We start from the raw sequence: 12825 nt of genomic DNA on the forward strand, positions 1-12825 counted from the left end.
CCTCAATAGCATCTATTTGCACTGTGACCTTATTTTAACCTGTAAGGCTATAACATGGAGTTTGGGTCATACTTTAATGAACTACAATTTTCTTAACTTCATCAGGAGCAGATGCTGGGTTTTGGAAGTAGATGCTTCAAATACTCTTGAACTAGCTGAGCTCATTGGCATTCCTCATCATGGGGATGTCATGCATATTAGTGTCTAAAGGAATTCAGTGTAGCAAGGTTTATGGCTTATATATTACATCTGTAACTGATCCCTTTGTGTTGTCAACAATGTCAGAAAAGTTACAGTGTAAAAAAATCACATCCCTGTAATTACTCTGCTTCTTTTTGTATTCTGAACTATTTTTCTTACTCCTTTTAACACGACATAGTCATTACAACTACAATATAGGAGAGTTAGTTGAATTTTTTGTGTTTTTTATTTCTTGTACCTAATCAACAGAATTGTTAACTAAATCCCAACAGCAGAATCTGTTTATTAGTGAGGCTAGAACTAGAAGTTAGAAGAAAAATTAAACTGTGTTCTCACCTGCAGTAAAGTTTACAGTTGTCAATTAGAAAATCACCTGGTAATTTGCGAGCATTTACACTATCTTCAAATTATACAATGATTATTTGCCACTGATTTACAGTGAATAAAATAACAAGATTCAAAATGCCAGGATTGTCTCAGTATCTGCTGGAGATTCTTTCTGGGTTTCACTGTTACTTGTTATTGCACTAATCTTTTTTAACTATATAATTATAGGTATGGATGACTAAACAAATCTTTAAAAGTGCAAATATAGAAGTGCTGGTATGAATATTATATGAGTGCTTTTTGAGTAGAAAGAAATATGAGTCCCCAAAGCTGTGGGAGACACAGCACTCAGGTCCCCAGAGGCTATTGGCTGCTCTGGCTACAGCTGGAGGTTATGATTGTATTTTGCACTTCTGCAGTTGCTTTCATAAGAGCATCTCTAAGTGATTTATAAAGGTAAATATTCTTGCATTTTGAGAGATTGGTTAACCGAGGTACACAGGTGTTAAGGCCCAAACTTTCAAACGTTTCTGACTCCAGTTGTAGCTAGTGAGAGGAGCAGGTGCTCAGTAGCTCTGGGACTAAGGGCCTAAGTGTTTCAAGTTAGGCAAAACTCTGGCCTAAGTGATGTGTCAAGATTAGAAAAGAAGTCAGTAGCTGAGTTGGTAATAGAACTTGTAAGGGGAAAGGAGATATAACTGTAAAATGTACTGCCTCCTTTGTAAATCTCTTCCAGTTGAAGACTTATTTCTTATATGGAGAAAGAGGCATGAGATGTCAGTTTCTTCTCTCTTTTTTTTTTTTTCCCTGGTCCTCACCCCCTCAAAAAAGAGAGCTGGGAGATAGAATAGGATTAACATTTCTTTTAATTTTTTTTTTGAAGTACACTTACTGGAGTTTTGGGTTTTTTTTTAATCAGGAAACTAGATTGCCTCTTTGATTGCAAAAGTGACTTTCCATTGTAATAGTACCCAAAGCCATAATTATCAACAATAAATATTCTAAAATCATGCTGTAGCTTGGTTGATGCATAACACTGGTAACATTTGTAGTTATTTTTCTGACCATAACTACACTATAAAGAATGGCTTATGTTGCTTCTGAACATAACAACATTTGTTTGCATATCTGTTTGTTAAGCTGCAAACCAGAACTAAAATTGTTGCTCTCTTTTAGATCTAGTTGTTGCTACTGGCATATGTGTTCAGTTAAACTGTACCAAAGCAAAGTCTGCAACTTGCTTTAAAAAGATCTTCTCTTATAATACATATTCTGTACATCTAACATTATGAAAATATGTAGCATACACTTACGTGAGCATACAAACATTGAATTGTATCTATCTTAATCTGTGTGTTTGGCTAATAGTAACTTCAGTAAATCAGATTTTAAATGAGCATTTAAGGCCTCCCCAACTCAGAATGTTGTCTTGAGGCTTACCACCTGAAAGTAAGGATCCTTATGGGCTGAACAGCTAGGTCAGGAACCTGGGTTTATCCTTGTGGCTTTATAAAAATCCATACTTTCCCCAACATCATTTCCCTCCCGAAAGACCTGCAAACAGCGATGATCCCTGCTGTTTCTCTCTGATCTTCCTCAATCCCATATTTGGCCAGGTGAGGCAGGCATGGCCTAGCTTCATTCAGAGCTTGTTGTTGTTATTATATCTGTGTCAGCCAGAAGGATCACCGGGGGTAGATTCAAGCCATTTGCTTCCCACAAAGTCCCAGAAACAAAGGACCAGGCTAGATATCAAAAATAAAATTTTCCTGTATGATAGTTCCTTGACCCACTACTAAATCACTAGGATCGCCATTTTCCCTCTTTTCCAATTCCTTTCCTACTCTTGTTACCCCACTCCTTCCAAGGGTTCATTCTTGTACAAGGTGCAGCACAAGCAATCTACCAGGTATATCCCGGCTCATCTTTCCACCAGGATGTTGACATAGCTTCTTCTGATGACACAGACCTTCAGCAGGACTGCTTCCCACCCAGCTCAACCAGGCACCATTATAGTAACAGTTCAAGGCAATCCAAGAATTTAGAGCGCTGGTTGGCAGCCTTTCAGAAGTGGTGTGCCTTCATTTGTTCACTCTGATTTAAGGTTTTGCACACCAATAATATGTTTTAACGTTTTTAGAAGGGCTCTTTCTATAAGTCTATAATATATAACTAAACTATTGTTGTACGTAAAGTAAATAAGGTTTTTTAAATGCTTAAGAAGCTTCATTTAAAATTAAATTAAAATGCAGAGCCCCCTGGACCGGTGGCCAGAACACTGGCATTGTGAGTACCACTGAAAATCAGTTTGCCATAGGTTGCCTTCCCCTGATTTAGAGGTTTATCCTTGTAGTGCTCCTAACCTCTTCCTTCTCGTTAGAGGCCATATGTGGGAGGGAGGCACATGGAGTCACATGTCCCACCAGATTTTTGCTAGGGTGAGAGTTGGGCTTAGTGCAGCTGAGGGGGACATGCTCAGGAAAGGCACCTGCACCTAGTGCTCCCACTGAACCCCTCTATGAGGGACCCAGAGCAGGGAAGTGAGATGGGGCTGGCAGTACAGCTCTGCCAGAGGGAGTGTGGGGAAGCCCTTGAGTCCCATCCCTTCCTCTCCTGCAGCCACAGTTATCTGCTTGGTAGAAGGTGTCCAGAGCCCACTCTGGCCCACGCCTGCAGTGGAGAGGCGATGAGAGAAGTGGGAAAGGAGCTATGAGAGGAGTAGGGGCCAAGTGGTGCTGGCTTGGATCAGGTGTGGGAGGTTCAGGGGGAGTGGGAAAGTGGCCAGAGGTGATGCACAGGGCAGTCACATGCCCCCCCCCCCCGCTCTCACCATCGAGTTATGAGTCATCTCTGTTTCTCAGCCTATGAAGGGCCAAGTTGGATTCAAATTCCTTCATGTCACAGCATACAGTAGTAACATGAGCATGTAGGCTATGATATTTCTTTTTTATTTGTTTTAATAATTATAATAGATACATACACACAATCAAACTACTGAAATATGTTTTTTTTTCCAGATCCAAGCTCCTTTGTGGAATTGCTCAAGATCTAAGATCCATGAAAACAACATTTTCTACATAACAGAGTGACCATTTTGATTTATTTGATTTTAAAATCAATAATTATGTGGCTGTTGTTGCCTCATCTGCTGTGTTTCTTCACTGAAGTTTAAAGAACAGAGTGATCTTCCCCGTAATATTTTTTGTAAACACTATGACTAACTGTAAAGGAAGATCTACCACTACCAAAATAAATGGAAATGGTAAAGCTTATGATGGAGAAAGTTTTGTAAATTGGACTATAAATCTAAATACAGTTCAGTCTGACAAGTTTCTGAACCTGCTGTTGAGTATGGTTCCAGTTATTTACCACAAAAAGCAGGAAGAGCAACATAAAAAAGTGAATGGTGTCTGGCAAGATGGATTGCAACATACAGGACACAATTTTGATGTTAGATTGGATCAGCACACGGAGTATCATCACTTCTCAGAACCAGCTTTTCATGGTAGTAATGGACACAGTCCATCTAGCTGTAGTCCAAAGTATGATGACTTTGCCAGTTACAATTATTGTGATGGGATGGACATGTCAGAAACAGATGCCATCTTGCAGGATGACAACTTGTCTAGTGATGGTGATGAAGATGCCATTGTGGAAAGGAGGAGAAAGCAACCAAAGGAGTCCAGTAGTATTATGGCATTACAAATACTTGTACCATTTTTGTTAGCAGGATTTGGAACTGTTTCTGCTGGTATGGTTTTGGATATTGTGCAGGTTGGTATTCACTTTACATGGTTTTTGTTAGATAATCGAATAAATTTTCGTAATACATTCTAGTGTGGCAGTACATACTGCTTTGTTTTGTAGTCACTGACATTCAGCCAATTCTGAGTAGGAAGAAAGTAATACACTGTTACAAATGTTTAACAGCTCTTTAATAGGAAGTGATAGAAACTTGAAATTTGCCAGGGGTATGCTCACTATGTCACAGCTGTCTGGTGACAACCTATTTTTTATTATTATTTTTATTGTATTGCAATAATGCCTATGAGTCCTAGTTGTGGGTCAGGATCTTATTACGCAAGGTGCTGTACAAATACAGATATTGGTTAAATCATAAAGGTTTTAAAAATTACTTAATGCACTTGTGACAAGCAGGATCCAGACACCCTAAGGGAAGAACAGGAGGTCTGAACCCAAAATAAGCAACTGAATCAATTGGTTGCATACAATGTTGTGTGTACAAATATGTCAAGTCATGTCATAGTGTGTGGTGGTCTGAACTTGGTGGTCATTGTGAGATATGTATACACACTGTGCTTTTTTATGTATGTAGAAAATTGTGCTCATAATTTGTGCTGCAACATTCAGCTCCACCTCACATCAAGGCGCTGGTCAACTGGGCAGGGAGGGGTTGCCTCTTTAACCGGAGGAGACTATCTCAAAGCACATAACATTTTAAAACCCAAGAAAAGACAGATGATGGTCCATAGAATTTCTCCACTTTAAATAACCATGAGTAGGTTGACCACACGTCCAGTTTTGGTCAGGACTGTCCCTTTTTTAAGTCCTGTCCCGGCCGTCCTGACTTTTTTGGTAAAAGTCTGCATTTGTCCCACTTGCTCTTGCCAAAAAAGTTTGTCCCATTTTTTTGCCAAAAAAGTCGGGTGTGCTCCCCAAGCAGGGCACAGAGGAATGTGTATGTGGGCAAGTGGCAATACTAGCCCTGCAGGGCAGGGAGAAACAGGGCTCCTGCAAGCAGCGATGCCAGCCATGCGGTGGGGAGTCAGGGTTTGGGAGAGCAGCGACACCAGCTGTGCAGGGGGCAGGCAGGGTTTGGGCAATCAGCGACGCCAGCCCCACATGGGGAGTAGTTTGGGCTCAGACAAGAGGTCTGTGCATGAGGGAGGCAGGGCTCAGGCCAGAGACTCAGATCAGCTCCATGCATGTGGAAGAGAGGGGGCAGGGCATGAGCCAGCCCCATGTGCCAGGGGAGAAGGAGATGCTGGGAACAGGCCGGTCCTACTCGCAGAGGGGGAAATGGGGCAGGGCTCGGGCGAGTGGATTGGGCCAGCCTTGTGGCGAATCTTGTTGTCCTTTTGGAAAATATGGTCACTCTAACCATGAGTCACCAGGCCGGAAGAGAGGAGAGGGAAGAAAAACACAAGGGAGAAAGTCCTTTTTAAAAGGATGCTTCAAACAAAAATCTTCATCCAAAAGGGAGGGGCAGTCTTGAAGGCTGAGGGTTGTTTGTGAATGCTGGCGTGTGGCAGAGTGGAAGCAAGGGTTAGCTGAATATTGCAGCATGGATTATGAGCAGAGTTTTTATATACGTAAAGTCATAAGCACAGAATGTATACATATCTCATCATGATCACCAAGTTCAGAACATCATAAACTTTCATAAGACATTACTTGACATATACACAATAACATTGTATACAACCAGGTGATTAAATTGTGTATTCTTTGGGGTTCAGACCTCCTGTTCTCCTGTTAAGAGTGTGATTGTCCACATGGGCATTGGTTCAAAATTCTCTTGGTATTGATGCATGTGTAGCTGAGTGGAAGTTCTCATTCAGTATTTGAATGCTCACTGTTCCCATAGGCTCTGTATGTAGCATGGTAGCAAAGTTGAGCAGAAATTTCTCACTTTACCTAGCTTTCTTGTATGACCAACATCAATATCACAGAATATCAGGGACCTCAGGAGGTCATCTAGTCCAACCCCCTGCTTAAAGCAGGGCCAATCTCCAGGCAGGTTTTTGTCCCAGATCCCTAAATGGCCCCCTCAAGGGTTGAGCTCACAGCCCTGGGTTTAGCAGGCCAGTGCTCAAACCACTGAGCTATCCCTCCCCTCCAATGAGATCCTGTGCAAATTTATGTGGCATATGATCTGTGAGGCTATATATGTTATATAGAGATGAGTATTAAAGCCCTGCTTCATTTCATACAATCTATAAAGGTATATATGGAATGATCCAGGGCTCTTTAGAGCAATGGTTCTCAGCCATGGGTACGCGTACCCCTGGGGGTACGTAGAGGTCTTCCAGAGGGTACATCAACTCATCTAAATATTTGGCAAATTTTACAAGAGGCTACACCAAAAGCACTATCAAAGTCAGTACAAACTAGAATTTCATACTGCCAAAATGAGGAAGTAAGCAGTTTCTCAGTAATAATTAAGGCTACATTTTAGGCACGGGTATTTTTAGTAAAAGTCATGGGCAATAAACAAAAATTCATGGACCATGACTTGTCCATGATTTGTTCTATATACCTGACTAAATCTTGGGTGCTCTGGGGGAGGGGGCGGCCCGGGGGCACCACGGGTGCTCTGGGGGAGGGGGCGGCCCGGGGGCACCACGGGTGCTCTGGGGGAGGGGGTGGCCCATGGGCGTTGCGGGTCTGGGGAGGAGTGGGAGTCAGGGGGTAGCCCGAGACCGCCGCAGCTGCTGGAGTAGAGAGGCTGTGGTGCATGGCCCGGGACCCCCGCTGCTGCTGGGGGTGGGATTTGGTGGGGCAGGCAGGCTCCCTACCTGGCTCTGTGCAGCTCCCTGTAAGCGACGACATGTCTCTTGGCTCCTAGGCAGAGGTGTGGCTGGGAGGCTCTGCATGCTGCCATCACCCCAAGGCCAGCTTCGCAACTCTCATTGCCCAGGAACTGTGGCCAATGGGAATTGCAGGGGCGGCGCCGGTGGCAGCACGCAGAGCCGCTTGGCCATACCTCCGCCTAGGAGCCAAGGAACACGTCGCCACTTCCAGTGTGCCCCCTGAGGTCAGTGCTGACCTGAGCCCTCACCCTCTCCCGCGCCCCAACCCCCGTTCCAGCCCTGAGCCCCATCCCACACACAAACTCCTGCTGCTGCTGGGGGAGCAGGGCGCGGTGGCCCGAGACTGCCCTAGCAGTGGCTGGTGCGACTGGCCCAGGGTTTTCGTGAGCTGCTCAGGCAGCCCCCTGGGCCAGCCCCCCTGGCTGCTGTAGAAGTCATGGAGGTCCCAGAAAGTCACGGAATCCGTGACTTCTGTGACCTCTGTGAGAGACTCACAGCTTTAGTAATAGTGGTTGTGAGATTTGTGTATTGTTTGATTTTGTAAGCAAGTAGTTTTTAAGTGAGGTGAAACTTGGGGTGCGCAAAACAAATCAGACTCCTGAAAGGGGTACAGTAGTCTGGAGAGGTTGAGAACCACTGCTTTAGAGTATTTGCAGTATGTGGAGGTGAGTGTACAGTTCTTAAGTAATCTGTTATTGTGTGCCTCTATCAAAACTGCACACTAACTTTAATAGTATAGACAGGGCTGAAGATGACATCTCTAGTACTCTGCCCTGCGATGGAATTATGTCAGGATTCACCAAGGCTGGATCCCACTGGTTTGAGGAAAGAGCCCCAACTGAAGGTGGGTGTTCAGACTAAGATAAAATAGACCGTCTCTCAGTTTTGAAAGCTGAATTGCCACATAACTTCAGGCTCCTAATCTGAAGTATTCTTGTAACTGATGATTACTGAAATAGATGAAGGTTGTAAGACTTGAATCTTTGGTCTTGGCTACACTGGCACTTTACAGCGCTGCAACTTTCTCGCTCAGGGGTGTGAAAAAACAACCCTCTGAGCGCAGCAAGTTACAGCGCTGCAAAGCACCAGTGTGAGCGCGGCTCCCAGCGCTGTAAACTAATCCCCATGGGGAGGCAGCGCTGTACGGCTGCAAGTGTAACCATACCCTTAGTTTTGCACTTGAGTTGTAGACGTCATCAGCAGCACTTCAGTGGAATTATAGTCATGTGATTTACAGCTAACTGTTTATGCAATGTTTCTTTGTACAGTAATGTTTGAAAAAATTCACTGGAAGCTAAAACCTAAGAAAGAACTAGCTCAGTGCCTTGCCTTTTCCTTCTTCCTTGAGGGCTGTTTTGTTCTATTTTCTGTCGAGTTGCTTAGTGATAGAGTTTCAGAAATTCTGTATAAATAAAAACTTAACCACTTCCTTTTCTTTGCAATTAGAGTTCACAGAAATCTGTTTTAACAGATATGAATCCACTGAATTCCTTACCTCCAAGGGAAAAATATAGGTTTATTTGTATTTAAAACTAAGTATTATTTGAGAATCCAGAAAGTGCACACAATGACAAACAAAAGGATACTCTGTTGTTCACGGTCTCAAAAATTAGAGCAAATAAACCTGAGAATCAAAAGTTCAGTCAGGATGTAATTGCACTAAAGAAAACGACCATCTTGTAAACCAGTAAAAGGAAACCAAAACTGGTATGCAAATACTATTGCTTCCTTATACTGTGTCACTGCAATATGTAGTTTAAACTCAGTCAAGTCATTTTTTAAGTACCGGTACTTAAAATTTGACAGAGAACACATTTTCAAAGCAAAATGTAAACCAGAAAAAAAGACTAAATTTTCTTTAAACTCAGATTTCTACAATGCCTTCCTTAAGATTAAACCCCTGATCTTGTAAAGATTTGAACATGTACATAATTCCATGCACCTATGTAGTCTTAGTGTTGTCTAAACACAAAAGTAGCCTCAATTTAATTAAAATTGTTTTTTAAAATCCATTCAGTTAAATTGGTACAAAGCCCTCTATGAACAGACATAAATGAGTTTACAACTGGTTTATGTTGATTTAGCTCAAATAAGTATGTGAACTGGTTTAAAATACATGGATTTAAAAACCAAATGTAGTTAAACTGGTACAACTTCCTTGTGCAGACAAGGCCCAAGAATACTTATTTGCATAAAATTATGCACACAGCTCGAGTCTTTGTCAGGCTGGAATCTGAGTGACTTAAAAGGATGTCATCAACTGAAAATTATGCTTCAGTCTGAATATTATACTTATTGTTATGAGCCATACCTAAGATTACTATAGTTGACAGAGATTAGAGGATAATTTTTTTTCAGTTGTATACTTGGTGCATTTAATGGCACTTTCTACTTCATGAGGTTCACAATTTCTCTTGCTTTGTGCTTTTACACAGCAACTGGGGGGAGATTTTTTTTTTTTTTTAAATAAGAACATATGATTGTAAAATTGATAGTGATACTTAAGGGGAGGTATGGTACCTGATACTACTTTTAACTCATTACAAAAAAATGTACTGGATTTCAGGTTGATAATATCCCTTTCATCCATTATTGTAGTAACTTCTATCCCAAGCTTTAATTTGTAGCTACTTTTTAAATAGAAATAGATTAAATCTTGTATTAGTTTCTAATGGTAACTTTGACTCATCAGCAGTGTTATTGAAAATGCACCTGGAAATGACATACTATTAAAAAACCCCTCAAGATATATGCAAAAAGAATGTAAAAATGAACACAAAGAAGAGGACAGACAGAACGTTCTAACTGCCTCAGTTCAACCTTTTATTTTTTAAAAAATTGAGAGGCTAATGCATCAATGCCAGCTGTATCAATTTAGGAGCTTAATGTAGTTTTTATAGGTAAGGTATAAAATGATTGAGTTTTTTCTCTCATGCTTTAACTGGCTCTGTTTTGCCAAGAAGTAACCTGAGTAAAGAATGTTATTTGTTCAACTCCCTTTCTGAGTAAGTGGCTTTTTTTTTAAATACGGGCTGTCTTAGCTCTCAGGGCCTCGTTACATATCCACTGCTCGCTTAGGGTGAGATTTGTGTGGCCCTTCCTTTTATATCCGCGAAAGGTATTTTGCCCTTAAAGTTCAGGGAAGTAATTGTACCTCTCTATCTTTGTGATTAAAAATACATACCTTTTCACATTTCCTGGGTCAGATATTTAATCATAATAGTGTATTATTCTGTCAGCATTGTGTCAGCTTATATAATGGCAACAAAATGGTGAAAAACTAAACAGGTAATAGTGGTCAGATAAAAAAAAATACTTTTAGAACTGCAATGTGACTTCAGACACATGTATGTATCCCCTGTTGAAGTCAGTGAGAATTATACGTGTTAAAGTGACTGAGTAGGACACATTCATTAGCACAGGGGTGGGCAAACTTTTTGGCCCAAGGGCCACATCTGGGTATGGAAATTGTATGGTGGACTATGAATGCTCATGAAATTGGGGGTTGGGGTTCGGGAGGGAGTGAGGGCTCCAGCTGGGGCTCTGGGCTCTGGAGTGGGGCCAGAAATTAGGAGTTCAAGGTGTGGGAGGGGGCTCCAGGCTGGGGAAGGGGTTTGGGGTGCAGGGGGGTGAGGGCTCCAGCTGGGGGAAAGGGCTCTGGGGTGGGGTTGGAGGTGCAGGAGGTTGCTCTAGGCTGGGACCAAGAGGTTCAGAGAACAGGAGGGGGATCAGGGCTGGGGCTGGGGGTTGGGGTGGGGAGGGGGTCGAGGTACAGGCTCCAGGCAGTTCTTACCTCAAGCAGCTCCCAGAAGCAGCGGCATGTTCCCCCTCCGGCTCCTATGTGGAGGCGCAGCCAGGCGGCTTGGCAAACTTACTGGTCCACCAGCACTGCCCCTGCAGCTCTCATTGTCCATGGTTCCTGGCCAACAGGAGCTATGGGGGCAGTGCTTGGGGTGGGGGCAGTGTGCAGAGCCCCTGGCTGCCCGTATGGATAAGAACTGGAGGGGGGACATGCTGCTGCTTCTGGGAGCCGAGCAGAGCCACAGTATGCCTGGAGCGGGGCAAGCCTTGGACCTCACTCTCAAGCGGGAGCTTGAGGGCCAGATTAAAACGTCCGACGGGCCAGATGCGGCCCCTGGGCCATAGTTTGCCCACCCTTGCATTAGCATCTCCTTTGGGTATATTTGTAAATCTTAACACTCATGAGTAAAGTGACTTAAATTGTTGAACGACCTCAGTTTATTTTATTTTGCACATCCCATCATATCTTTAATTTGATGATCTCAAAAAGCTTTGCAAACATTAATTCATCAATCCTCACAACACTCTTTAAAGGAGATCGATATTTTTCAGATGAGTTAAGTGACATTCTCAGCATTATACAGTATGTCAGTGGCAGAGCCAGAAATAGAATGTAGGCTTCCAACCTCCTTCTGTAATCACGAGATACACTTCACTGAAAAATCAGCTTTGCCTTTTCCCGACTATATTAAGGCAACTCAGAACTGATAAAGGGAGACAGACCTTGACATTTTGTTTTATTATTTATTTTTATTATTTTATGTTGTTATTATTACCTCAATGCCTTTTATTAAAAGATCTTGATTGGCTTTCAGACACTAACTGAATTACTATTTGGCCAACTTAAGTTTTTACACCTTAATCGTACTATAAGTGTGATGCATGCTTTAATGACAAGATGCATCGAGGAACCCAGATTTGTCACATCCAAAAAACAGTAGCAAAGAACCCTCAACATCATAAAAGAAAGCTGGTTCTGTAGTCATGCAGAGAAAAGAGTATCATCACCTGAACTGCCAATACTTATCCTAAGTTTTTAGTAGAGGTCTCTTATCCCAAGTACTAACCTAGGAAAAATTTCCAAAGAGCTGTTGACTTTCCATGAGATTTAGGTGACTAGGTGCCTGTCATTTTTTAAAATGGGACTTAGATACTTTTGTAAACTTTACTCCTGGTGTTCTGAAATCTGTTGAGATCAGAATACTATACTACCCTTAAAACAGTGTTGTAGAATGTGAAGGGATCCTTTTTTTTTTTTTTTAAAACTACTCTTTTTTTCTTTACCTGTATTTTAAATAGCATTGGGAAGTGTTCAGAAATGTTACTGAAGTTTTTATCTTGGTTCCTGCACTGCTTGGTCTCAAAGGTAATTTGGAAATGACCTTGGCATCTAGACTGTCAACTGCAGTAAGTAATCTTTTTCTCCCCCCACCTTCTCACATGTCTTGTAATATAAAAAGACAAAATTAATTTTCTGGAATAGAACCTGGCTTAGTTTATTTTCCTGTTGCAGGAGGTCCCCATAGCAAGGACAGGAAAAAGTATGTTACTCTTCCAAACTCCATCCACAAAATACTCTCTACCATGTGAGTCACCAAAATGAGAGATTGCTCACAGATTGAGTAGTGTTCCAGATATGATCATGCATGCTCTGTGTTCTACTGGGATCCTTGACTTTGGTTCTCTGTTGGTGGAGTTTGAATATGCCAGTAGGTTCTCACAGGCTTCATGGGGGAGGAGGGAAAAATGTGTTGGTATCTCCTAAACACCACCCATTAGTGGTACCAAAACAATACATCACTCAAAGTAAATTATGCAGATCTGTGATCCTCTCTCTCTTCTTATGTGAAGAATGAAATAGTTAACAATGTCGACATTTAAAGTATCATTGGGCATCTGAATGATCACTTCACTGAAATGTATGGGACAGTTCACACCTCCA

General features: G+C 42.1%; 2 protein-coding genes across 8 annotated transcripts in view; one reads left to right on the plus strand and one right to left on the minus strand.

Annotated features, from left to right (window-relative positions):
* Positions 1-12825, minus strand: part of WASHC4 (WASH complex subunit 4) — a 275049-nt gene that overhangs the window by 162661 nt on the left and 99563 nt on the right. The window lies entirely within an intron of this gene.
* The window catches only part of SLC41A2 (solute carrier family 41 member 2), a 95859-nt gene that overhangs the window by 10447 nt on the left and 72587 nt on the right, over positions 1-12825 (plus strand). Inside the window, exons 2-3 of one of the 3 annotated variants that reach the window (XM_050945765.1) lie at positions 3546-4302; positions 12183-12290. In XM_050945765.1, coding sequence (XP_050801722.1) covers positions 3742-4302; positions 12183-12290 — 669 coding nt within the window. In that variant the 5' untranslated portion in view covers positions 3546-3741. The remainder of the gene's footprint in view (positions 1-3545; positions 4303-12182; positions 12291-12825) is intronic. The other 2 variants (XM_050945755.1, XM_050945775.1) reach the window with 2 other exon arrangements.

Source organism: Gopherus flavomarginatus, chromosome 1, assembly GCF_025201925.1.
Source record: "Gopherus flavomarginatus isolate rGopFla2 chromosome 1, rGopFla2.mat.asm, whole genome shotgun sequence".
Taxonomy (NCBI): domain Eukaryota; kingdom Metazoa; phylum Chordata; order Testudines; family Testudinidae; genus Gopherus; species Gopherus flavomarginatus.